This window comes from Equus caballus, chromosome 20 (assembly GCF_041296265.1).
Source record: "Equus caballus isolate H_3958 breed thoroughbred chromosome 20, TB-T2T, whole genome shotgun sequence".
Lineage (NCBI taxonomy): Eukaryota > Metazoa > Chordata > Mammalia > Perissodactyla > Equidae > Equus > Equus caballus.
Window position 1 is genome coordinate 57,903,972 of NC_091703.1, and position 25,988 is coordinate 57,929,959.

The window sequence follows — 25,988 nt, forward strand, 5'->3', positions numbered from 1 at the left end:
GAACAGCATCTCAGCCAGCCAAGGGAGAACATGAAACTGCGGAACGCATTTGTTTCCAGGAGCAAGGGGGAATGTAATATGGATTCTCACAGTTTGGGATTTGTAATTGTGATCTGTTGCTATTACAAGAAAATGTAGTTCAAAAAGACCCAGGATTTTCTGTTATTAAGATCAGTGAAGTTAAAAGAGCAGCTGCTTGTAAAAGTTAATTTTACTTGACATCTGCCTTGGCCCCAGTAATAAAAGTGATAGTTCTGTTGAACAACCTGTTCTCTCTGGAGCTATATCTTTTTGTTACTGTGAGGTCTCTGTTTAAATAAGTTGTTGCCTTTTGGTTTTAAAAATGATTTTCTCGACCTAGAAATTGTTTACCTCTAAGAATATATGCATAAGTGTAATCTGTGCATCTTCAATTTACTGGAAAAGGGTTGGCATTCTACATTTTGAGTTGATCCTCTCGGAGAGTTATAAGGTGCAATGGGAGCCATCTCAAATCTTGTACAAAATGAGGAGAATATAAAGACATTTTGAAATACATTCCCTATTTGTTTTTCATTTAAAAAGACACCTATTAAAAACTTGCATCTGTACAAAAACCTGCACATGGATGTTGATAGCAGCTTTATTCATAATTGCCAAAACTTGGATGCAACCAAGATGTCCTTCAGGTGGTGAATGGATAAATAAACTATGGTACATCCAGATAATGGAATGCTAAAAAGAAATGAGCTATCAAGCCATGAAAAGACATGGAGGGAACCTTAAATGCATATTATTAAGTGAAAAAACCGATATGGGAAGGCTACATAATGTATGATTCCAAATGAATGACATTCTAGAAAAGGCAAAACTATGCAGACAGTAAAAAGATCATTGGTTGCCAGGAATGAGAGAGGAGGAAGGGATGAATAGGTGGAGCACAGAGGATTTTTAGGGCAGTGGAAATACTCTGTATGATACCACAATGCTTGGATACGTGTCACCATGCATTTGTCCAAACCCATACAATGTACAACACCAGGAATGAGCCCTAAGGTAAACTGTGGACTTTGGGTGATAATGATGTGTCAGTGTAGGTTCATCAATTGTACTAAATTTACCATTTTCATGGGAGGTGTAGATAAAGGGGGAGGCTATGCATCTGCGGGGCAGAGAGTATATGGGAAATATTTGTACCTTCCTCTCAATTTTGTGGTGACCCTAAAACTGCTCTGAAAAATGAAGCCTATTAAAAATAAAAAAACAGCCCAGAACAAAAAAAACACCTAAATTTGGTCTCGTTGTCATTTGTAAATGTCATTTGTAAATGCCAGTGCCCCAATGTCACTGGAAGAGAGTGCTGTGCTGCCGCATTGAGTAGAACAAGGTTATGTGAAAAGAAGTGTCTAACTTGTGCTGATTACCTACCTTGGATTTCTCTTAAGGTACAACTTTGATAAAAGCACATATTGTCATCCCTCTTGAGTTTTGTAAGGAAGCTGGAGTGAGTGGTAGAGGGTAAAAACACCAGAGAACAAAATTGAGCAATATTTTCCGAGTGAGCATTGTTTTCCTGTCATTTTTATGTGTTTTAATTTAGCCAGTGTTGGGTGAGTAGTTCAGAGAGAAGGGATTTATTATTTTAAAATGAAGCCACCCTCTTGTTCTTCATTTTCAACTGATTGAGTCACCTTTGTTTTGCAAACGTCCAGTGACTCTTTACAACCCTTTACCGTATTTACTTGTGTAGTTACCTCCTGTGCCGCCTTCTTCCCTCCCTTCATGCCTGTCATTTGAAGAAGAAAATCATGAAAAATGTTTTCTTTCTATAGGCCCCTCTAAAAAATTCTGCTTCGAAATAGCAACTGGCTGACAGCACAGTCTCCTTTAGGATTTTAAGAGCAACAGTCAGCTTCACAGCTGGAGGCAGAGTGCTTTCCTCAGGGAAGATATTTTTCACAGAGTGAAATTCATTTATTCTAGGTGTGCAACAAAAGAGTTCAATTAAAGGAGCTGCTGCTTGTATTTTCTCTTTCTCTCTAATAAATCTGTAATTGCAAAAAATCAGTGTTAAACTTTTAAGTCTGTTGGCAGAATTCCTTATTTCTCTTATTATCTTCCTGCCTCTAGGGCTAGCACATACCTGGCGGACATCTCTAACCTCCCATTCTGTATCCAGAGCAGACGGTGGTACTCAGTCCTGTTCTCTGTCTGGGATGTGGCTGGAACCAGCTCTCAACACAGGGCTCTAATAAGCTACCACTAGTGAATGACAAGTGCACCTCCCTGCTTTATGCAAAATCGCTGGGAATTTTAGGCCAATCTGTGGCTTTACTTGCTAATTATTTGCTGATAATACCTAAATCTAAACCTTTAGCTCCACATCTTCTCCTGGGCTCTAGACCCATATATATTCAGTTGCCTCTTGGATATTCAGAAGCACCCCCAATTCAGCATGCTGTAAAACTAATAATTTCCTTTCCTCACCCCACCTTGTCTTCCTGTAGCCACTGTGTTGCAGTTAATAGAACAGTCTGCCCACCTGGGTGTCCTCCATAACTTCTCCTGTTTTAGGCATAAAGTTACGGAGCGTGCACCTCCTTCAGATTTCTCACGTTCAGGTCGTCCTGCCTGTTGCTACTGCCTCTGCCGTAATTTGACTCTTCATCTTGGATCTGTGGATCACCCTCCCCAAGCCGTTCCGCACACTGCTGGAAAGTCAGCCAGCCCTCCCTCCCTTCCTCTCTTGAACTCCTTACAACATCCGTGTACTTACCTCCAGAATCATAATTCTAAAAATGACTTTTTCCATGCTTATCCAATTTAACTGGAAAGTCTAAGAAGAAAATATTTTCTGTGTTTACCTTCCTCTTGAAAAGCTGCAAGAACCAAGCGTGCCTTATACCCAGGTTTTCCCATCCTTGAATAAGTTTATCTTCTAATTGCCGTTTGGATTTCAGTGTCCTTGAAACTTTGTGTCCTTTTCTAGTGGGCATGTTTTGAGACTACTATTTTGGACTCCCATTCCAAATAATTTACCTACCAGAAACTGCAACCCATTTATTTAGCAGTAGTATCTTGAAAAGTGTTTAATACACCTCTTGAATTTTAGCATTGTTGTATAAATGACAAAGGATGTTTCTTTACATCTGTCTGAGTGAGTCTTATTTCAGTAGTCACAATCCCCCTGCACTCTCTCTTCCTTATCCACTTTCTATAAATTTTTGAGGTTTTTTTTTAGAGTCTTCATTGGAAAAGTTTTTGAACTTTGATGTATGTTTTGAAATTTTAGTAATGTTAGGAAAAATGTATCTTGAGTTGACATTTCTGCTTTATTTGTAGCTATCATTTAATGATTAAAAAAATGCACAAAACCCAAACAGACATAGATTAGAAGGAAGGAACTATGTTGTGATTACCTTTTTGGTAGTGCCTGTGTTTTGAGTTTTGAGCTGTTAGTTTTGGTCTCCTTGTTTCCTTTGAACCAGGGAACCATAGTTTCAACTGCATTTAGTGTTGGAGCATTTGCGCTCCTTTTAAGGGAGGACTTAAGATACTTCTTTCATCTAGAAATGACAAGAGAAATGTGAGTGGCCCCTCTAGTTGGTGGATCATATTCACTTATGAAAACTTTAGAAATGCAAGACCGAAAGGGTCAGTGTCTAGGGCAGACTTTTCTAAACTCACGCTTCTACTGGAAATATTGAGAGAGCTGAACCTTTCATTCACTCTACAGTGTTTATTGAGTGCCTACTGCATGTCACACCATGTAGTGTTCTAAGCAGTGGGGGAAATGTGATGGGCAAGACAGAAAAAGTTCCTGCGCTGATGGGGAGAGAAAGACCCAAGCAAAGTTAATTTAGATAGTGGTAAATGTTGTGAGATGCCTGAGTAGTAGAATACATGTGGTGCTTAGTAGACTTCTGAGAGGAGGTTGCATCTGAGCCAAATCCCCAGTGATGTGAAGGAACCATCAGTGCAATTGGGAATCTTCAAGACTGAAAATCCATGGGTTTGTGAATCCTGAAGCATGGTGTCCTGTTTTGAAGAGGGAATGAGAGGAGACTGAAGCACGCTGGGATCTGGCAAAGTTCTCTGACTGGCTTACGAGCAAAGTGTGGGGAGCTTGGAGTCGTGCTGTGGCAGTGGAGGGTGCCCTGGACTCAGGGGTCCTGATCTCAGCGCCAACCCAGGCTCTGTGTGTGAGCCCGCAGCTAGCGCCTTGTGGCCTGAAGAACGCGGCTTCCTCAGGAGTCAAATGACAAGGTTGGACAAGACACCTCCAGACTCTTTTGTCTTTTGTACCTTTGTATCTGTGCTATATTTATTGTCATTAAAAGGAGAATTATTAGTTGCCAAAATACGTTATTATTTTTTATGCCCAAGTAGTATGGCAAATCACAAGATATACTCAATGATACTAATCTTTAACATGACATTTATTTAAGAATCAGTAATCTGTTATACTTGCGTGAAGACAGCAGCACAAACCTTGCATTGGTTAATTCAGTGTGCTAGATATATTCTAAATAATGAAAGGACATCTGAACAGCTCACCTCCAACTTCTCAACAATAACAAAAAAATAAGCTACACTGTTATGCCAGCTTTTGTTATGGTTCCCATGAAACAGCCCTGACTCAAGCAAGCCATCTCGGCTTCGCACATGTGAACTGTGATAGATCTTTTCTCCCTTTTGTTCTTGCTGATTGACGTGTCAAGGACATTGTTGTACCTTCTATAAAAACAAACAGCTAAAACATATGTGGAAACCACAGTGTATTTATACTAGACAAATTCTCATTTCAGGTTGTAGTGGAAAGTCCTCCGTGCTGGAAGCCTTGTTGTGATAGCGTGTAGCTTTCTTGGGAGGCTGATGGTTGTGATTTAATTTAGTCTTCATTTAGATTTAGGATTGCTCAAAGCAGGAATTTGGAAAGCTTTAACTATGAAATATAGATGCAGATATACTTTTATTTTAATCAATTAATGGAATTACACAGTTGCAAGCTTCGGGTTTATCACACAATCAATAAATGTTTATTAAACATCCGTTATCTTGCAAGGGCTGGGGATGTCGTGCCCTTCGGAGTCCAGTCACGGATAGTAGCCGCTTGGGCTCAGAGAGAAATTTCAGAAGAAATGATGGAGCCAGCAGGCCCTCAAATGAAGTTTACATTCTCTCAGCAAAAGGTCATCAGATGGCTTTGCCACTTTAAAGAGCTTTGGAGTAGCTTTCTTCCCTCATCTCCTTAACATGAAGAGATACGTGCTCTTTTTGAAAATGCTAATTGTTTTAAAAGTTGAAAGCAAACCTTCGGAAAACTCAAAATCTTCCTTGAAATAATCTTCCTCGAGCTTTAACCCATGATTTAGGAATTATTCTCGTCAGTGATTCAAACTTGAAAAGAAGTTGTGGGAGTGGGCAAGGGGTGGGGAGGGAATCAAATTCCTGGTCACTTGTGTTCCAGAACCTGGAGCTATGGCTGGTTTCTACCCGACGTCCTCCCGTGGTGTCTTGTGGGGCTGGCAGAAGCTGGATGGTCAGTCATGCTCATTCTCTGCCTAGGGTTTCAGCAGTGTGGCCCAAGAGGAGAATTTTAAGAAAATGTCTGATGAAAGACTAGATGTAATAACATTAGCCTGAGAGCCTAAAGGAATTTTAAGTGGTTTTAATTAGGAGGGTGGCTAACTTCTCATTTTGAAAATTTCGCTCTGGCCTTGGTGTGGAGAATAAATTAGGAACGAGGCAAGAATGGAGGCAGGATCAACAGTGAAGGGAGCTGTATTAATAGTTTAGGACAAAGGATGTGAAGGCTGAGATTAGGATAGGAGTGGAGTTGAGAGTTATTTCCTACATGGAGTGAACAGACGTTCAGGAATATTTTACTGTTACTGAGGTATTTTTGTTTGTTTTCATTTAGAAAAGACGGTTTGATTAGAAAGCATGGGACATAGATGACAGAAGCAGCTGAAAAAGCCCAGTCTGTCTGCTCCATCTGTTTTCAGAAAATTGACTTTTGAAATATCTAGATATATTATTTTAATCTTTTTAGAGCATAGCTTTGGTTCTGAGCCATGAAATCTCTGGAACAATTTTGTAAAGGGATTTGACATTAGCAGATACAGGATGTATTGAAGTATTAGAGCATTTTGTTTATGAACCTGTGATAACATTTCGTGTGTCATGAATACTAGACTTAACATTCCTAGGGGTACTGAGAGTCTTTTGCTTGTGCAAAAATTGCCACAGACTAATTGTCTCACTTTACTGTGTTTTAGATTAGTTGATAACCATTGATAGTATTGACTCACAAAATTGGGAATGTTTCTCCATTATTATTAGATGATTTAATAAAAATGACTTCATAGATGGCATTTTGGTCAACATGTTTTCACAAATATAGTGTTTGTTAGATTTTTAAAAGTGCTAGTTTAATTTTATTTGCATAATATTGAAAATTAAGTTTGATGAATTAAGTGTTTTCCATTTTCAGAATTTGTGTTTGTATGTGTGTGTGTGTATGAGGAAGACTGGCTTTGAGCTGAGGTCTCTTGCCAATCTTCCTCTTTTTGTTGAGGAAGACTGTCTCTGAGCTCACATCTGTGCCCGTCCTCCTCTACTTTGCACGTGTGACACTGCCACAGCGTGGCCTGAGGAGTGGTGGGTAGGTCTAAACCGGGATCTGAACCCGAGAACCCTGGGCTACCGAAGCAGAGCACGCGAACTTAACCACGATGCCACCAGGCCAGCCCCCAGGAAGGTTTAATTAATGCGTGAAATAATTACAGAGGGAGGACTCTCTATGTAAAACCAATGGATACCTTGCAGTTTGTTGTTTGTTTTAAGGAAAGTTCTCTGTTGTGAATTGTCAAATGATTTATTAGTAGAATACAGGAACTGTTTGACATCATTGAATCCAGAAGAAATTTATCTTTTATTTTTGTCTTGATGTTTTATTAAGGTTACTTCAAGCTATCTAATTACTTTGGCTGAATGTTTTTAATTTCTTTGGGTCAAATTCTTAATAAGAGGGCTTCCTCTTAAGAACAGAGAGAAAAATAAAGATATAATTCATATTATTACAATAAAGTATATCAGAGGCTCACATTTCTATGATAAATTGTCAACTTGATGCACAGTATTTAAGGATAAAGCTTTAGGGAGCTTGCCAGTGGCATAGTGGTTAAGTTTGCGTGCTCCGCTTCAGCGCCTGGGGTTCGCAGGTTCTGATCCCAGGTGCAGACCTAGCACACCGTGCATCAAGCCATGCTGTCGTGGCATCCCATGTACAAAGTAGGGGAAGATTGCCACAGATGTTAGCTCAGCAACAATCTTCCTTAAGCAAAAAAAAAAGAGGAAGATTGGCAACAGATGTTAGCTCAGGGCCAATTTTCCTCACCAAAAAAAAAAAAAAAAAAAAGAACAAAGCCTTGGCTCTTGCATTTTGTTTCCTAGATCAATTTGGGGTCATATTTCAATATTAAATACTTTGAGTTGCTTTTGTATGTTTAAAAGATAGTCTTGGTTTCTTTTAGTAATGTGGTTGTCAAAATGAAGGAATGCATGGTTGTGTGTATGTGTGTGTGTGTATACACTTCTGCGTGTAACCAGTTTCACAGTGGCTTAGCTATAAATGGAAGTCCCTCTCCCCAATTTCTTCATCATCTGAGGATTCAGTGCTGTAAGGTTTGTTGCTAGAAATTTAGAAGTTTTTCCATTTTTATTTGCAAAGATAATATTTTCATGACTAGAGGCTTTTTCGTGAACTCATATGGATACTCCCTTCTTATTCTTTGTTTTGCTCCTTTTTTCTTTACTTCTAAACTCACTGATATGCCCTACAAGCCTTAGGGCCATATAGCTAGCTTTAATCACATAATAAATCAGCTTTCCATACAATTCTTTGATTTAAACAGAGAAAACTGTCCTTCCATTTTAAGTACGCCCTCTCCTTCTGCTCTCCCCGTTCCTATTTTGCATTTAGTATTCAAACTGTTCAGTCTGTGGCCTCTGCTGCTTTTACTAACCCTGTTCTCTGCTTTTAGTTGACAGCCAGGTCCTTGCCTGCCGTGCAGTCCGATGAGAGACTTCAGCCTCTGCTTAACCACCTCAGGTAATACAAAGGCACCGCCTTGTTATGCTTATAAATTCAAGTGCATTAAATTGGGTGAAGTATGTTAAACTGGTTAAAACACCTTCACTTACTAAAAACTTAAATTTTTTTCTTGTTTTAATGCTGTGATTTAAGTTGAAGTTCCTTAATATGATATGCTTGTTACCTTTGATTTTAGGCTACTATAGAAAACTTTTAATTCGATAGAAGTGTGTAGAACAACTTAAGAAGTTTAAGTTAAAATGCATAGAGATGACTGACTACTGACAGATCTCAGAGGAATGAGCTGTTTAGTTAACTACAAGGTGAAGGGAAACTTTTGGGAGCCCCATTTGTTTTCTTGGGGATATTTTAAATAGGTGGGATTTGTTCTCTAAATACAAAAATAATATATCCTCGTTATTTAAAAAACAAACTTAGAAAATACAGAAAAGAAAGAGGAAAAACCTGTCGTCACTATTCGAAAGTAATACTTCTTTCCTCTATGCTGTTTTAAAACCCAGTGTTGAAATTGTACTTTTATATAATTTGCTATTTTTTTATTTTAAAATAAACATTGTAAGACTTTTTTCTGTTATTAAAATCTCTCCAAAAACATAATTTTTAGTGACTACGTGAGATTTTCTTGTACTATAGTGTATTTATCTCTCTTTGGGAGCATTTAGGCAATTTCCAGGTTTTTTTCACTAGTATAGAAAATGCTATATGTAAACCTTTGTCTGTATTTTTTATCATTTCCTTAGCATAGGTTTTCAGAAGTGGAATTGCTTTGTCAAAGCATATCAACCATTTTAGAGATTTATCTATATGTATTTCTTTTTCAAAACCCTTATTCTACTTATGCTTTCGTGTTGTACAAGAGCCCCCATGTTACTGTACCCTGAACAACATGGGGGCAGCCAAAACAGCTGCTAATTTAGTAGGTTAGCCGTAGAGATACTGTTGTGATCATATGCATTGCATTGGTTATTAGCAAGAAAGATTTTGAAACATTTTATTATCCATTTCTCTTCTGGGGTGGGATTAGTTATCTGTATCTTTGCCCACTTATTGATAGCATCTCCTGCTTTTATTTGAGCTTATGTACTTTAAATATAAAGGATAGTTACTTTTTATCTGAAAGTTTTTGATTATGTTGCATTATCCAAGGTACTGCCGTTTTCAAGTTTTATGTATCCAAGCACCAATAGTATTTTCCTTTATGGTTTCTTTTTATGCTTTTAAAACTTAGAATATTACTTCTCGTTGAGAAACTTGGATGGATGTTAATTTCTAATATCTTTTAGTATTCTATAGTTTTCCTCTTCCCCTCCCTCCCTTCTTCCTCTTTTCCTCCTCTTTTACCCTTCTCTCTAGTAACTTTTCCTTCCCAGACAGACACTTTGTAACCTCTGTATAATTGTTTTGTTGGAGGATGGGCGTCTGGACTAACATTTCATGAGGGACTGAGTGGCAGATACTGTACATAGTTGTTTCATTTCCTGGAGCACTGTGTTAGTGAGTCATGTTTGAGTCGCTTCCCCTGCCCCCCTCTCCTGCCCATCCAAATCTTTGATGACTTTATCTCCTGAGCATCTCTTATACTATAGTAGCCTCATATTTGTTCTCCTGGATGCCTGCTTTCTCCTAAGATATTTCATTTCATTGCTGGAGTGATTGTACTATTCCTTGGCTTAAAACCTTCTGTCTCCTCAGTTTCATTCCGGATGAAGTGTGAACTTTTTGGTTGGTATATGAAGTCCTTCTGGAAGGAGCCTGGCCTGTCTCTTTGGACTCCTCTTTCACTACTGGCACCCTAACTTCTAATGCCACCAAATGCCTTGAAGTTCCTCTAATACAACGTGCTTTTGTTCACCTCTGTGCCCTGGAAATGTTTTTCCTTCTGCCCGAAATGCTCTTCTCCGTTTTCCTCACTTCTATTACTCAGCTAACCTCTGCACGTCCTTTAAGACTTGGCTCGTGTCACCTTCTCTCTTAAGTTTTCCCTGACCATTTAGTTCCCATCCTCCCTACCCCCAGTCTGAATCCCATGTTTTTTCATATGTGTTTCCACTAATACCCTATGGCTACCTCTGTATTACAGGACTTATGGTGTTGTAATTACTTGTTTGCTTGTCTTATTACTCCATTATAGAATGAGCTGCTCAAGAGCTTGTAAAGTGACTGCTATATTTTTATTTCCGGTGGCTGGGACAGTATCTGGCACATGATAGTTATTCATTATGTGTTTAACAAAACACATGAATGAATGGATGCATATTATAATAGTGATATTTTGTTGGTTTTTTCTGCATAAAGTTTTTATAATTTATAAATCACATTGTCACAATTTTTTCCTGTAAAACCACTGGTTCAGAAGATATAAACCTGGAAGGCTGAATCTCACCTCTAGTTAATGCTTGATTCTGTGCGGTAGTGATGGATTCTCCTTCCTCCATCTCAGTATGCTAATTGTCAGCTAGAATTTAGATTAACTACTGATTTGTCTCCTCGAGTCCTTGGAACTTGCACAAACTGTACATTTGTTTAGGGCTTTCATTCTCTGTGGAGTTCACTCATGACTGGTTGCTAGGCAACCAGGGCCAGATACTACATGTAATATGCACCAACTGATGTTGCTTTTTTATTATTGGTAAACCAAATGGTTTCTCATTTTATTACCGTGTCAGAGACGTCTGTATGTAGGGTGGCAGCTGATGTGGCTAGTTTGATGCTTCCTGTTGTACAAAGTAACCTTGTGATATGCCTTTGAAGCATGTGAATTGTCTCTTTTGGCTGTCTCAGTGTAATGTTTTTCTTTTACCTTCCTTTTGCTTAGGTCAAAATAAGAAAGAACACTATTTGGTTTAAAAGATTCTTATGATAATCTTGTTAGAAAAAATAATCATCCTTGATTTGCATGAACTGTATCCTAGTTTAAATGTTACCTAGAGGGCATGGTCATTAGGAGGTTGAGACTGAGAATAATTATTAGGTCTAATTTTGTTTAGTGCCTCTAATGATCAAAGGGGAATGATGGATAGCATTTTAATTAAATTTGTCCATAAAATGAATTTGGGAGATGATACAAATACCTGTGAAAATTGAAGTAGCAATACAGAGAAATTCTCAAATCATTTTACAGGACTTAAGACAGTCAAAGAGAATTAGTGAAACACTTTACCAACCTAATTATCTAGGGTATTGCTTAACAACGTATATTATTCTGAGAATGTAGAAGTGATGTGTCCAAATTTTCTTAATTGAACCTAGTTCTCTAGTTAAAAGTTAAAATAAGCACAGAAAAACATTTTGCTGTAATATCTTATGGAAATAAAAGCTTATTTTATGCATTAGTTGTATTCATCCATTCATTGGTGCTATTATGTGCTTGGAATAAAAAACATAAGACTTTTCTGTTCTCGAGGAATTTACAGTTTTGATTTCATTTGAGAGATAGGCACTTAAACACGTTACAAAATTTGTAAACCTTTGTAATAGAGTTAAACATAGAGTACATAATTTTATTAATTGAACTGTATCCAGCACTGAGTTATTTCCTTAAGTAATGAGGCCATGACTGACTTGTTTTGATTCCATACTCCATAGCCCAGTAGTGGCTCACAGTGGGTACTCAGGTTGGACTGAACTTTAATTTCACTTGGGGGATGATGTTATTAACTAAGAAGGAGAATAAAGGAAGACAAGGGGATTAGGGAATGAATATGGTTGCTGAGATGATAGGTTCAGTAGTTGCAGACACTGTAAACTTCAGATCCCTGTGGAGCATATGGAGGAATGTTTAGTAAGTAGCTGAATGTAGACCACAGTTGAAGAGTGAGGTTTGTACCAGAGAGAGACATTTGCTAATCAGCACTGTATAGATGATGGTTAAAATCAGAGAAATGGTTGAGATCACTCAGCGAGAGAGTATAGAGTGACAAGAAAAGGGGAAGTGGTTCTGAATAGAACCCTCAGAACATCAGTCTTTAAGTGACTTGTGATGGGCAGTGATGGAGGTAGGAGATGAGTTAAAAGAGAAACCAGTAAAAATACCAGAGAGGAATCTTGAATGAAACAGGAACACAGCAAGGGATGGTGGTCTCAAAGATGCTAAAGGAAAGATTTCAAAAAGGAATGGAAAACACTGTCAAATGCCATGGAAAGTCAGGTCAGAACCGCATAACGTCAGTTGGATTAGACACGTGGGAGCCACTGGTGGCTTAGCCACAATATTGTGACGGTACAGACGGGTCTGATTCCTGTGAAGAGTCAAGGAGTAAATGAGACATGAGTCTGGAGATACGGGGAGCGTAGGCTGCTCCTGGTAGAGCAAGGAAGGAAAGAGGACTAGGTCCACGAGCTTCATGGTTGAAGAAATGTTTTATTTTTCTCTTAAGATTGGAAAGATGAACCTACTTACAGGTTAAGGGAGACGTGAGGTCTATCGGGATAAGATGAAATAATTGAAGGGGCAAGTTTTTAGAAGAGGTGGGAAGAGATGGGATGAAAAACTCTAGCTAGCTAGAGTTTACAAAGTAGTTTCCAACCTGGCTTTTTAGTTCATGCTCAGAACACCCCAGTGAGAATGACAGACAGTCATTTATCATTATCCCTATTTGAAAGCTTGTTGTTGGAGCCTCAGGAAGTTCATGTTAAGAAAACTTAACTTTTCTAATGAAAAGTACTACACTTCCCTTCCCTCAAAAGAGATTAATGAATTATCCCATAATGTTTTACTATTTTTCAAAACTGATACCAAGAACTTCTCAATTGGAAGAAATAAGCTTGCTTAGACTTACAAAAACATGTTCAATTCCAAAATGCCAGAGAATGTTTGTAAATCGTTATTTCTGTTTTCCCCAGATCACATATCTTAAGATGAATCTACACCTCAGTGTCACTCTACTGTCATTCTCATATGTCACTGCATTTTCTAGGGTGATTTACATAGTGTACTGGTTTTTTAATTTGGAGATATATAAAGGTCTTGGGATATGTGACTGTGAGTATAGAAGTTTACTATAAATAAATATCTTTGCTATCCTAATGATGGTACCTGTGGGATGATATTTATGAAATGGTAGTAGACTATCAAAGGTGTGTGTTAAAGATTATTATTTTTATTTATTATGTCACATACAAGTGTAAGGTTTAAACAGGTGAGACTAGAGAGGAGAACTTGCAGCCCACGTTCTACATGTGATAGCTTTAGTTGTGTGATTGAGATTTTTTTCCCTTAAGAATAACACCTTGCCCTGCAGTGTGTGTATCTTCCTCCTTCACCCCTCCTCCTCAAGATATGAGATGAATGGGGGACAGCATGTAATAGATCACTTTAGTAGTTGCTCTCATTTAATATTTTGCACTTAATTAAAGAGTAACTAATTTAAAAAACATGGTATTTGTTACATTGTTTATCCTAATTTTATTAGCATGTTTCAGCTCAACAATGAAATAGTAATCAACCAAAGATAAAAACAAGTGAGCAAAGTAAATGCTTGGACTGGATCACATGGATTAACTTGTAATCCATCCTGAATTTGTAAGCAAATGTTTATATTGACCTTTATCTTAAAATCCTTTAAAATAATGAAAGCATCTTCTTTCAGTTGCTATTATTACAGACAACTTTTGTGAATTTTTTTCCTAATGCAGTATTTGGTTAATATGTACATATATTTCTATTTATTCCTCTAAAGAATATGCTGTCACAGATTTTACATCAGAAATGCAATCTCTGTAAGAAGGCTTTTCCCGATATCCAGAGTGGTACAGTTTTCAATCTTCTGTTTGAATTAGTTCTCATTTTGAAATTAGAAAACTGTGTAACAATTCATGTGCCAGAAAAAACTTTAGTACATAGACTTCTACCAATTGGGGGCTGAGATGAAAGCCTTGTTAGCCTGGTCCACAAGCTTCAGTTGTTTGTCAGCTCTTTCTCATCACCTGTTTCCAGCCTGTAATAGTACCTTAAACTATTTATTTCCTTTTCTACATACAGCAACATAGGCTTTTAGCTCAGTGGTTATTGTGGGGGTGTTCCAGGTGCCTTGTAAGATATTAATAAATTAGAAAGAATATATTCTTTTCTATTATTTATTGTCTTTGAATTATTTTTCTTTTTACATCTGTATGGAAAATTTGATGCCTTCTTAGAGATGTACTTGTCGAGAGTTAGCATTTTGTTAAAATCAGCCTATTATGTTAAGGGCACTATAATGGACACTGTCATTATGTACAAAGGAGCTAATAGATGTGGTCCCTTAACTCAAGAAGTTTATATTCTAACAGGGAAAGAAGACCAATTTGCATACACTCACACACACACACAATCGCACCCCAAGGCTGTACTGGAGTAATTGCTGCAGCTTAATCAAGTCAAGAGAGAGATGGGAAATCTTACTTATGAGAGTTGGTATCTGTATGTGGATTATGTTACAAATTTAATGTCATTTAATGCTTTTTGATACAGCTTATAGTCACAATATATAAAATTTGGAAAAATAGAAGAAATGCATCTTATTTCACTAACACAACCACTGCTAGGTTTGTTGTAATCTCTATGCATATTTTTATGCAGTAAAACTTTTCAAAAATTCTTTCTCATTTAATATGTCATAACTATGTAATCAAGTAGAAGATTGCTTTTCAATGGCTCTAATTCTAAGTGACGTATAGTATTCAATTGAGGATAGATATATCTATTTTTACTTAACCATTCCCATTTTGGGGGGTATTGAGGCTTTTTTGGTTGAATAAACCTGTGAGGAAAAGCTAGGGAATGTTAGCAGTTTCCGTATGGCCAGGTGAAGTAAACTGGGGAGAAGAATGCTGCCGTGCCTTCCTAAGGAAGGGGTGGTCGCACAGATGCTTCCCAGCAGAGGGAGAGAAGAACAGAGAGCCGCAGCAAACGAGGTGACGTATAGGGTTGAAGATACAAGAGAGATCGTTGTTCAGAGTTCTTAACAAGGGAACCAGTGACTTGAAAAAGAATTCATGAAGCTGGATTTTAAACCTTATTAATGCATCTAGATTAGAACCTTCTGTTGTAGCCATAAACAAATTACTGCAAATTTAGTGGATTAAAACAACACGCCTGTGTTATCATACAGTGCTATAAGTTAGCAATCTGACTGGGTCTCCCTGAGCTAAAATCAGGATGTCAGCAGGGCTGTGGTCTTTACTGGAGGCTCTGCGGAGGAATCTGCTTCTAACCTTATCCATCTTGTTGGCCAAATTGAGTTCCTTGCAGCAGTAGGACTGAGGTCTCTCTTTCCTTGCTGGCTGGCAGCCAGGGCCCGATCTTTGCCCCTAGGGGCTGCCCACATTCCTTCTCATGCTTTCCCTGAGCTCCTAGAGGCCTCTTTCTTGTCCTTTCATGTTGGTCCTGTCTCAGGTCCAACAAGGGCGCATCAGCTTCTCCTCGTGCTTTAAATCTCACTCTCCATTCTGCTGCGTCTCTCTGCCTCTACCCTGAGAATGTTTCTGCTCTTACGGCTCGTGTGATTAGATTGGCCCACAAGGATATCCAGGGTGCTCTCCCCATCTCAAGGTCCTTAACCTTAGTTACATCTGCGTAGTCCCTTTTGCCATGTAACCTAACATATTCATGGATTCCGGGGATTAGAGTGTAAACATCTTTGTAGGGCCATTGATCTGCCTATTACAGTGAGGTTTCTTGGGGGGGGGGGGCGGATAAAAACAGTGTTTTGCATCACTTTTCATCAATTTTACAAGTAAACCACCACTCTTAGTTTATAGGATAGAATACTAAATTTCCCTGGGGTTTTGTAATTAGGTTAATTCACTTTGCTAACCTAACATGTTTTAAAGTTGAAAAAAGAGTTAACAAATAATTTTTACAGAAATATAAATGTTACTGATTTTCTTTTTAATGATGTAAAAAGAAGATAGGAAAATCTTTCCTGTCTCTCCGACCGGCTATCCAGCCACGGCAAATATACCCGTTTGTAAATTGGAGACTTTGTCATGAGGGTGCCCACAGTGGCTGGGACTTGTGGAGGTACTTTCCTGTGAGAGCTATGTGGTAAGTACATGGTCACAAACCTTTTAGCATTCTACAAGTTTGTTTTATTTTTTATTTATTTAACACATATTCTGAGAACTCCTGCTCGAGGCCAGACGTGGTCTTAGGTTCTAGGGATCCAGATCTGGGTGTTAGGTTCTGCTCTTCTAGGACTTACTGTTGCTGGGAAAGAGAGACTTTTGAATAAAGTCATTGCAGTAGCTTATGCTGCCTGTCAGCGTAGTATTGGTCCGAGTTCTGTGGAGCACACAGCATCGCGGAGATCATGAAGCCTCGCGTGTCCCGGAGCTCTTGCAGCTCATCCCCAGCTAGATGTTGTAGGTTTCTGTTAGCCCTCTGACTCCAGACTTTCTTAAGGATTTCTGCATTGTGGGTTCTGGCAGTCTTCCTGGAAAGCAAAATTAATGATTGCTTATGCTTCTCAAGTGGTTTTGTTATGTGCAGTTATTAAATTTCCTATTCTTCACTCATTGGGTTTCTTTAAAACATTGATTGTCCTCTAGTTAAGTAATAAAGAAAATCAGTTATTTTACACAGCATTAGGCATAAAGCACTAACAAAGTACAAAATGATGATGATGCCATGGGAAATAACTTCCTTAAAAAGCCTGAGAAAGCATTATGGTAGTTCCTGTGATAAATTAGCAGCTAGAGTGATTTGTTTAGTGCTATGCAATAGAACTTTCTGTGATGATGGAAACGTTCTATACCTGTGCTGTTCAGTCCAGTAGCCAGTAGCCAAAGATGGTTATTATGGCTAGTGTGACTGAAAAACGGAATTTTTAGTTTCATTTAATTATAATTAATTTAAATTTAAATTTAAATAGCCCCTTGTCACTAATGGTTACTGGATTGGACAGCACAGTTCTAGATAATTTTTGAAGTACATTTAGATAATCATATATTTCTTAAAAATTTTAGTAATGGTTTTTAGATTAATGGATTCTAGACTTCTAAAGCTAAGGTGGCCCTGGAAGCTGTACCCTGGAGTTGTTATAAGAACTCCATGGGGGCCATGAGGCTCCAAGCCAGGGCGGCTCCTGCACTGACTGTGTGAATTTTGCCTCCTTGCATGTGAGCTGTCCACCTGTGCAGGACTGTAGCAAGGACTCCCATTGCACAGGACTGCTCACAGCTGTGATTCCTGTCCTGGATCTTTCTGAGTTGCCTGATTCCATTCGTGGCCTGTGGTAATCTCGTGAGTCTAAGTGTGTAGTTAATCTAAGAAGATCCTCTGGCGTTCCAGGCACAATTAACCTTTATTCATTCAGAGTAAAAACAAAACAAAATTTGGTAAATTGGCTGAGGAAGAGCAGACCACTGAGACTCATCGAAGGTGTAATGCCGTCTCAATGGTTTGTAACTACTATTTAGAAAGTAGTTCTATAAGATAATACAAGGTGAATTAAAAGAGCCCATTTTTTATTGCACTTGACGCACTGTGTACATACAATCTACAGGAGGCTCCTGGGGACATTCATCCACCCAAAGTGACAGTGTCTTCTCAGATCTTGTGGAGGTCTGCTAATCACCCAACTGGAAGTCACCCTAAGTGCTTTATGATACCACCTACTCTCTTTTCTTCACAGTAGCGTCACTAGCTGAAATGATCATTTTTATTTGTTTGATGTTTATTTGTTTGCCGTATGAGAGAGTGAGGAATTTGTTGATCTTGTTTACCATGATCTCCCATTACTTCTAACAATGGCTGGCAAAGTGAGACCCCAGTACAACACTTGAAGGAGTGAGTGAATGGGAGAAAACACTTCCAGGGCTTAAAATTTTACCTCTCATTTAATTTTTTTAAGCTACTAAGTGTTGAAACTGAATGAGATGGTAGTTTGGACAGAAAGCTGATGAATTTTCTCTCATTTCCGACGAATAAGTGTGATAAATCCACTTTTGCAGAAATTCAGTGCCAGTTTTGTTTTTGTTTTGGGACTTAGGACTCTTTTTCGTGGAATCAGGAATTGATCATGGCAGACTGAGAGTACTTTCTGTTTCTCTGTGTGACCTTAGAAGAGAAGTCCCATTATTTTCTTTCCAGTGACCTATTCAAATGTTGAAGATATACATTTAAAAACAAAATAAAACCAAAACTATTATGTACCTTGCTATTTTAACCTATGAAATGAAAGCCTTAAACATATGAGCCTTCATTAAAGACTATGCAGGACTAAAGGATTGGGTAGGGAAAGTGTGTTGTGTTACTTCTGGACTGTGACTTGTGATAATCCTCGTTAGCTGTCCCCTTCATCCCCTCTCCCTCCAGAAACCCCACCAAAACCCCCAAAACGTTGTTCCCCTGGTTCTCTATTGTTTAGGGAGCAAATGTGAGGGAGTAATTTTAGAATTCCATGAACTTCTGAGACTGGATAGCCAGTCTCAGAAGCATTCCACACTCTGTAAATTATTTGTGGGGGAATGAGAGGATGGCCATCAACTTAGTGTATGAATTCTGCTGGATGTTTGAACTTTATTCTGCACTCCCCCAACCCCTCAATTTTTCATTATCACTCTCTCAGGCAGCCTTTCTATATTGTAAACATTTGACTATCCTGGGTCAAAACCAAATCAAAACAGCCTCTATTTGGAGGGTCATTATACCCCGTAAAGGAATATAAAAATTTACTCATGAAAATAGAGATATTTGTTGGGGGCTTTAAATGTATATGGTGAAAATACCTATGTAGGCCTGTAGTTTGAATATATCTTATAGGAATATATGTGTATATTTTACTTTTCAAATCAATTTTATTGAGGTATAATTTACATACAATGAAATTTACTCATTTTAAGGGTACAGTTTGATGACTTTTGACAAATGTAAGGTAGAGATATTTTTGATAGAAAAATGAGAGGCAGCTTTCAGCTCTGGAATGGACAGTTGTAATTAAGTGTTGAGGTGGGCCAGCCAGCCCCAAAGACTCCCAAATGGAAAGATGTCACAGCTTTATTTTTCCCCAAAGAAGCAAGTCAGGTTACCTCCAAACTAATCAGAATTCAAGATTGCTTCCCTAATGGTATAAATGGCAAACTGTGGCTCAAGTTTAAAAACTTGATTCCCAAGTAAAATGTTTTGAAAACAAGCACATTTGCAGTAGACTTGAGGAACTTTAGTGGCCCAATCGCAGCTCGTTTCTGCTTATGACTAGCAGAGACTGATCTTATTTTGGCAAATAAAAGTCAGGGTAGGTCACTTGGCTTTCCTACGGGTATACCAAGCCCTTAAGAGAATCACTTGATTGTCTCATGTCCTTGTGTCTAGTAGGAACCTAATGAGAACCACAAATGGGAGCCACATATGTAATTTAAAATTACCTAAGTGAAATTAATTTGAACAACATCTTATTTAACTCGTATCCAAGATATCGTTTCAACATGTAATCAATATGAAAAATTATTAATGTGGGGCTGGCCTCATGCCATAGCAGTTGAGCTCGACATGCTCTGCTTCAGTGGCCCAGGTTCACAGGTTCGGATCCCAGGTGTGGACCTACATCACTTGTCAGCCATGCTGTGGCAGCAACCCACATATAAAGTGGAGGAAGATGGGCACAGATGTTAGTTTGGGGCTAATCTTCCTCAAGCAAAAAAAAAAAAAAAGGAGGATTGACAACAAATGTGAGCTCAGGGCTAATCTTCCTCAGTAAAAAAACAAAGAAGAAGAAGAAGAAAATTATTAATGAAAAGTTTTACGTTATTTTTTCATACTAAGTCTTTGAAATCTAGTGCATACTTTACACTTATTGAACATCTTAATTCAGACTAAGTTACATCTCAAGAGCTCACTAGTCACATTTGGCTAGTGGCTACTGTATTGGACAGTGCAGCTCTATCTGAATTCTCCTACTTTAAGATTAAATCTTTTTTTTCTTTTTGTTTTTGTTTTTGTTTTTGTTTTTTGTTTTTTGAGGAAGATTAGCCCTGAGCTAACTGCTGCCAATCCTCCCCTTTTTGCTGAGGAAGACTGGCCCTGAACGTTAAATAACATCCATGCCCATCTTCCTCTACTTTATATATGGGATGCCTACCACAGCATGGCTTTTGCCAAGCGGTGCCATGTCCGCACACGGGATCCGAATGGGCGAATCTTGGGCTGCTGAGAAGCGGAACGTGTGAACTTAACTGCTGTGCCACCGGGCCAGCCCAAGATTAAATATTTTATGTGATAGCCTGAAGAACGTAGGAAAGAAATGCATTTTTTTCCCTACTATTCAAGGGAAGAAACGGGTGAATGTTAAGAATAGAGAAAAACAACCACCAAAACGTTTAAATGTAGTAAATTTAGGCCTCGATGATGATGATCGGAATCGAGTGAAAAGTTCTGTGATGAACTTGTTCCAGACATCTCCTTTGATCCTCACAACAACTCTCTGCGGGAGGGACTTTTATGATCCCTGTTTACCAGTGAGGAAACTGAAGGAGATTAAGAGGTTTCTGCAAAGTCACACAGATGGCGAGTGTATGCAAACCCATGGCTCGTGGATTCTGAAGCCTGTGCTCTTCATCCCTGACTCCACTGACTCCCTTGTTCTCTTTTGCGGCCATGATTGCCTTGGACAAATTGGACTTGGAAAAATTATGCAGATGCAGAGGAGTTGCAGCTAATTCCTTCTGCAACTGCGCCACCGCTCCGTTTACTCCCTCAGCTTTCCTCAGCAGTTAGAAGAGGAGATGATGGGAGAAGTAATCACCCTTGAATAGCTGACTCCTGCTCCGTCTTTCTGTCGCTTGGGCTCCGTGGCGTTTGTGTCACAGCAGTGGAGCTTGTGAACACCACTCCTGGAGCCAGGTGTGGTGACCCATCTTCGCCAACAATCAATGCCACAGCATGAAAAGATGATTTTTTTCCCTTAACCAGCTAATCTTACCATGAGACTCACAAATCCACTTTCATGTAATTTCTTCTTTCGATTTTCACCTCAGTTTCAATACTCAAAAGCAATTCCCTGTTGAGTACCTAAGTGCTCATATTGATATTTGTGGTGCATTGAACAGGACTTAAATTTCTGTTGTTTCTACAAAGACCAGGAGTAGGTTTGCCTTTCACTTACGACTCACAGATCAGATGTGTGCAGATGTGTCTGTTTCAGATTTATCTTGTTATATATCCATTTATTTTTATTCTGTGAATTAGATGTTTGTGTGGTAGTGTTTTGGGAAAACTCTAGTTCCGTGTGGATGTGATTAGTTATGCCTTCCTGTCTGTTATCCGTCAACCCCTCTCCCCATGGATTGATTTAATTGGATATAAAATAGGATCATTTTAAATTTGGTTACATAAATATATGTTCTGAATATTTTAAAAGTCTTACTTTTCTCCTTTAAGCTTTTAATTTATTGAAATTGTTGACTTGACAATTTTCTGTTTTCTGTGATTTTTAACTCTATTGGAAAACTGGCTGTGCTTACCTAATGAGCAAGATAATATGAGAGGAAAAAGTGCCTCAAATGTAGCTGAGTTTTAATTAAGTTCACGTGTAAGTTTATTGAATAACTGCTACAAGAAGAAGAAGCTTTTATATATTTTGTGTCCCGTTAATTCTCTTATAGTTGATTAGGTAACTTAGGACCATTGCCTCAAAACAAAACAAAACAAAAATCAAGGACAAACACAGAATTACTTCTGTGTGAGCAAAGGATTGGTTATACACAATTGCAAAATTCTGTTTCTTAGAAAATACTATCATGCGTATGTTTAGATTTTTAAAGGTTTTAAACTTGAGAAAGCCTCAAATCTTCATTAAAATGACGACTTAGCCCTATGTTATTGCAAAAGGAGGTAGGATTTAAAGTTTGCTTTTTACATTAATGGTTTTTGTTTAGAGACCTGCATTCAGGACCTACCTACCTAATTTCAGTTCTTTTCTCCCCTTGTCTCTGCTTGCCTTTTTGCCACCACCCACAACCTCTTCATCTATAAACTGTGGTTTAGAAATTTCCTTGGCTTTGCTGATCTCTTTCGGCCCGTCCGTCTGATGTGTCCTAACCCTCTACATCCTGAGAAAAATAGACTTTGTGTTTCCAAATTGCCACCTCCTTATCACATGCTTACTTTTAACCCCTCCAACAACCTTAATAAACCCAAATCACACACTTTTATGCTTCTGGTCCAAATTTAAGAATGTTTTAATGCATGTAAAGTTGTTAAGCTACAAATGATAAAAATACTAAAATAGCTAGGCCTTTGACTTTTACGTGGTCATCACATCCTACTTTTAAGCTTCCAAACCCAAATCGTTTTTGATCATAATCTCTTCCTCTTCCACTAACTCCCCAGCCCCTCATCCTCGCTGATTGTTGCTTCCTCATCCCAGCCTTCCCTGCTAGTCCCCCGCGTCGTTTCTCCTTCGGGCTTTCCAGGCTCTGTTCAGCCAAGACAGTTGTCAGTCGTTTCAACAATATTCTAACAGCGTTCAGAGTCCTGTCGTCTGTTTCTGAAGCACAGCATTTCTCAGCTCTCTCTGTTCAGCGACAATCACTGCTTAAGAACCTTGCATGCTGCCCGTTGCTTCTGTTCTCCTCTCACCCTTCTTTTAGAGAGCCCAGCTCTGGGCTGGGGGACAGTGGAGCATTGTTGTGGGACTCGTCACACTGTACTTTCCGGATCATCTCTGGATCCTTCACTACCTTGTCACTCTTGGTCACAAACTTGCTTCATGAGTGTATGCTGAGTGCTTGAGGAGCTATGCAGGGCCTCTTGAAAGCTTTTTTTTTTGGTAATTAGAAAAGGACAACAGCTGGGATGTGGAAAAAGTCTGTTATAGAGTCAGACAATCTAGTGGCATTAAAAAAAATGAAGTTCAACCTGGTTTTTATGCGTTTATATGGTTCTGTTTGGGTAATGAAGGTGTTTATTTTGCTGGTACAGTGCAGCAATTGTTACATTTTAGCAAGAGTGCGCTATATCCTTTTACAACTCAATATCTTTAGATAGTATTCTAATGTAATTGAATACTCACTGAACCACATCTTTATTATTTTCACTACTTTTCTGGCTTTTTCATAACTTGAGAAAACTCTATAATATTTTACCCTTAGTACCTTTCACCTGATGCTCTAGCAAATAAAAGAAATTATGCCTAGAGGATGCAGGTAAACCACTGCAATTCCTAATCCCTTACAACCGTATTGGTGGATGAACAAATTGACGCATAGTTTGACTTGTCTTTTTTTTCACTTGTGGCAAATTAGTGGCTAAACTGAGAATTAAAGAAATCAAACCTTGATTTTTCAAGATTCTCTGATTAATCAAAAATTCCTGTTTGTATTTGGCAAAATAGTGATTAATGACATAATTTGAATTTTGTGGCCCATTAAAATGTTTTTTGATCTGCTGTATTGATAAAAATGGCATCTGTGGTACATCTCAATTTATCCTTTTATGAAAGGTTAGAAACAGGGAAGCTTTTACACTTACTGAAGCCCCCTTGTTAGAAACCACACGTAAGTGACAGTGAGTGTTTCTCAAAATAAAGCTGGGATTATTTAAAATGGACAGAAAACAGTATTTTCTGCTGGGTTTGCATGTGTATATGTGTCTTGAGCCTTTTAGAAGTTGTTTTGCTGTTAAAAATTGCTATTACTACCTCCATGTTTCCCTAATACAATGCTTAAGAAATGTTCATTCATAAAATTCACCTATTTTTTTTAAACGATGAAAACAAGAATATATTTTGACAGTTTATTAGTGTAGCATCTGCATTCACTTGGAAGAAATGTGACGTTAAGTTGACACAACTCTGAATGTGGCAGAAAGGCGTATTACCTTCCCAGGCTACTTTAGTAATATGTTACTTAGTAACATCCCTCAGCGCTTCTGACTAAAAGCCAAAGGTCCAGTTTCATGAGCTAATGTGAACTGTTCGTAAGGACTTTTATTCTTGTATGGCAGCACTCTTGGCTCATTGTCTTCTACCGTGCTTGCCTTCCTTTCTCAATCTGTTGCCAGTACTTTACTTCGGGCTCTCACCTTCTCTTGCCTGGAATATTGCAGTCTTCCTCCAACTGATTTTCCATTGCTCAGTCCTTCCCCTTTCTAGACATTTCTCTACACTGCTTTCTTTCTCAAGAGTAAACCTAATTATGTGTCAATTCTTGCCTAAAATCTTTTCATGGTTCTTTCTTGCCTACTGAGCCTTGGGTATAAAACTTCTCATGATCTGCCTTTCTTGTGTCGTACCCGAAAATTCCCCAACCTCATCTTCATCTGTCTGTAACTAGTTCAAATATGTATTAAATAGCTGTGATGTACCAGTTCCTCTAACCAAGATGTAAATTATCCCTCTGATTACGAATGAGTAGAGGAGAAGTCTCATTCCTAATGTAATGCTTAACATCCTTGTTTCTATCATTTTTCCTTCCATGGGTTCCGTGCTTGAGGGCTGGTGGCCATCTTCCCATCTATTAATAATATTTTTAGGAGTATGTTGTATTTACAGTTTCCTTCTATTGTCTCTGTAGTTATTTCTACCCAAGAAAGTCTTTGTATTAATCATTGCTACCATTCTCTTTCTTTTTACCTTTTTTCCTTGGAATTTAGCTGTTTTGCATATTCTCTCAAAGTGCTGAAGAACAAGCATTTTATACTGCCATTCAGGCACACGTGTGCGTCCTCCTTATATGTCTTCTCTTTGTACTTAGTTTACTGCATTAATCTGGGCTCAGAAAAACTTCCTGTGGTATAGTAATCATTTGGCTCTATTTGGTCAATAACTATAATAGTATTGGTATATCATTTTACCATTTATTTATTGAGGACTTTTATACTTGTTAATCTGTTTGATCTAAACAGTCCTGTTAGATGATTGTAATCAATTTATAAACTCAGAAGCTGAAGCTTTTAAAGGTAGATGGAGTGGTCCAGAACCTCTCAACTAGGTGATGGCTCCTCTGTAGGATCCTGCTGCCTCCCTTCCCGTCCTTTCTGTATACTTACTGGTCAAAGCTGCAGTTGCTCTGTGTACTGGAATATGCTTTATTGATTTTAATTAGCACTTTGAATATATTATTTCATTGGATTATCCCAGCATTTCTGTCAGTTAGGCAGGCCTGGCATTATTAGTGCTATTTTACGAACAAGTATAGTACAAATCAGGATGGTTAAGTAACTCACACCAGTTTGCCAAAATACTGGTTTAAAATACAAAATCAAGAAGAGGTCTCCAGACTCCTAGCCTACTGCTGTTTCTATCGCCCCGTGCTGCCTCTTGGCTCCACTGTAAGATATATTGGAAGGTGAAATACGTTTTTATTTTCTGGATTCCACTGAAACAGTTCTCTGGTTATGCTCTACATTAACATGTAAACTATTAAAGTTAAATGACAGCTGGTGGTTTAACTTAGCACAAGTTTTGTATACCATGACAGTACGATGATAAAAGGAATGGATAGCATCCAGTGATGGGTTAATTGTCAGAAATTTGTTACTCAAGGGAGAAATAATACCAGAGGCAAGACGATATGTTCTCGGGTGTGGGATCTTTCTGTATCACTCCTTGGCATTCTGCTCATCCTGCTGTCAGCGTAATTCTCAGACCATTCTTAGCCCAAGGCAGGAGGACTCTAGGAAGGGCAAATCTACACTTCTAACAAGTCTCCTAGCCAGTGGCTGCAGCATCCCAAGATATACGGTAGTTTGCTTTATAATCCATACCCATTTTTAATCAGTACAATTGATTGATTGTAGGAACAACAGCGTTTCTACAGAGCATCTTGAGTGGGTATATTGGTCAGCAGCAAGGATGTATACTGAGTGTGTAGAAAGTAGAAAATTCTTTGTGATTATAATACTTTACTCCAGAATTTCCCTTTAGTTGTGGAGTCTGCATAAACCATGGTTTGATTGTGGTTTTCTTTGTAA

The 25,988-nt window shown here is 38.4% G+C and overlaps 1 protein-coding gene across 9 annotated transcripts in view; it reads left to right on the forward strand.

The window, feature by feature from the left end:
* Positions 1 to 25,988, forward strand: part of PRIM2 (DNA primase subunit 2) — a 425,357-nt gene that overhangs the window by 215,671 nt on the left and 183,698 nt on the right. For all 9 annotated transcript variants that reach the window (XR_011430086.1, XM_023624310.2, XM_070245742.1 and 6 more), the window contains one exon: positions 8,028 to 8,095. Coding sequence is in view for 8 of the 9 variants with exons in the window: in XM_023624310.2 (XP_023480078.1) it covers positions 8,028 to 8,095 (68 nt within the window). In the remaining variant the exon portion in view is untranslated. The remainder of the gene's footprint in view (positions 1 to 8,027; positions 8,096 to 25,988) is intronic.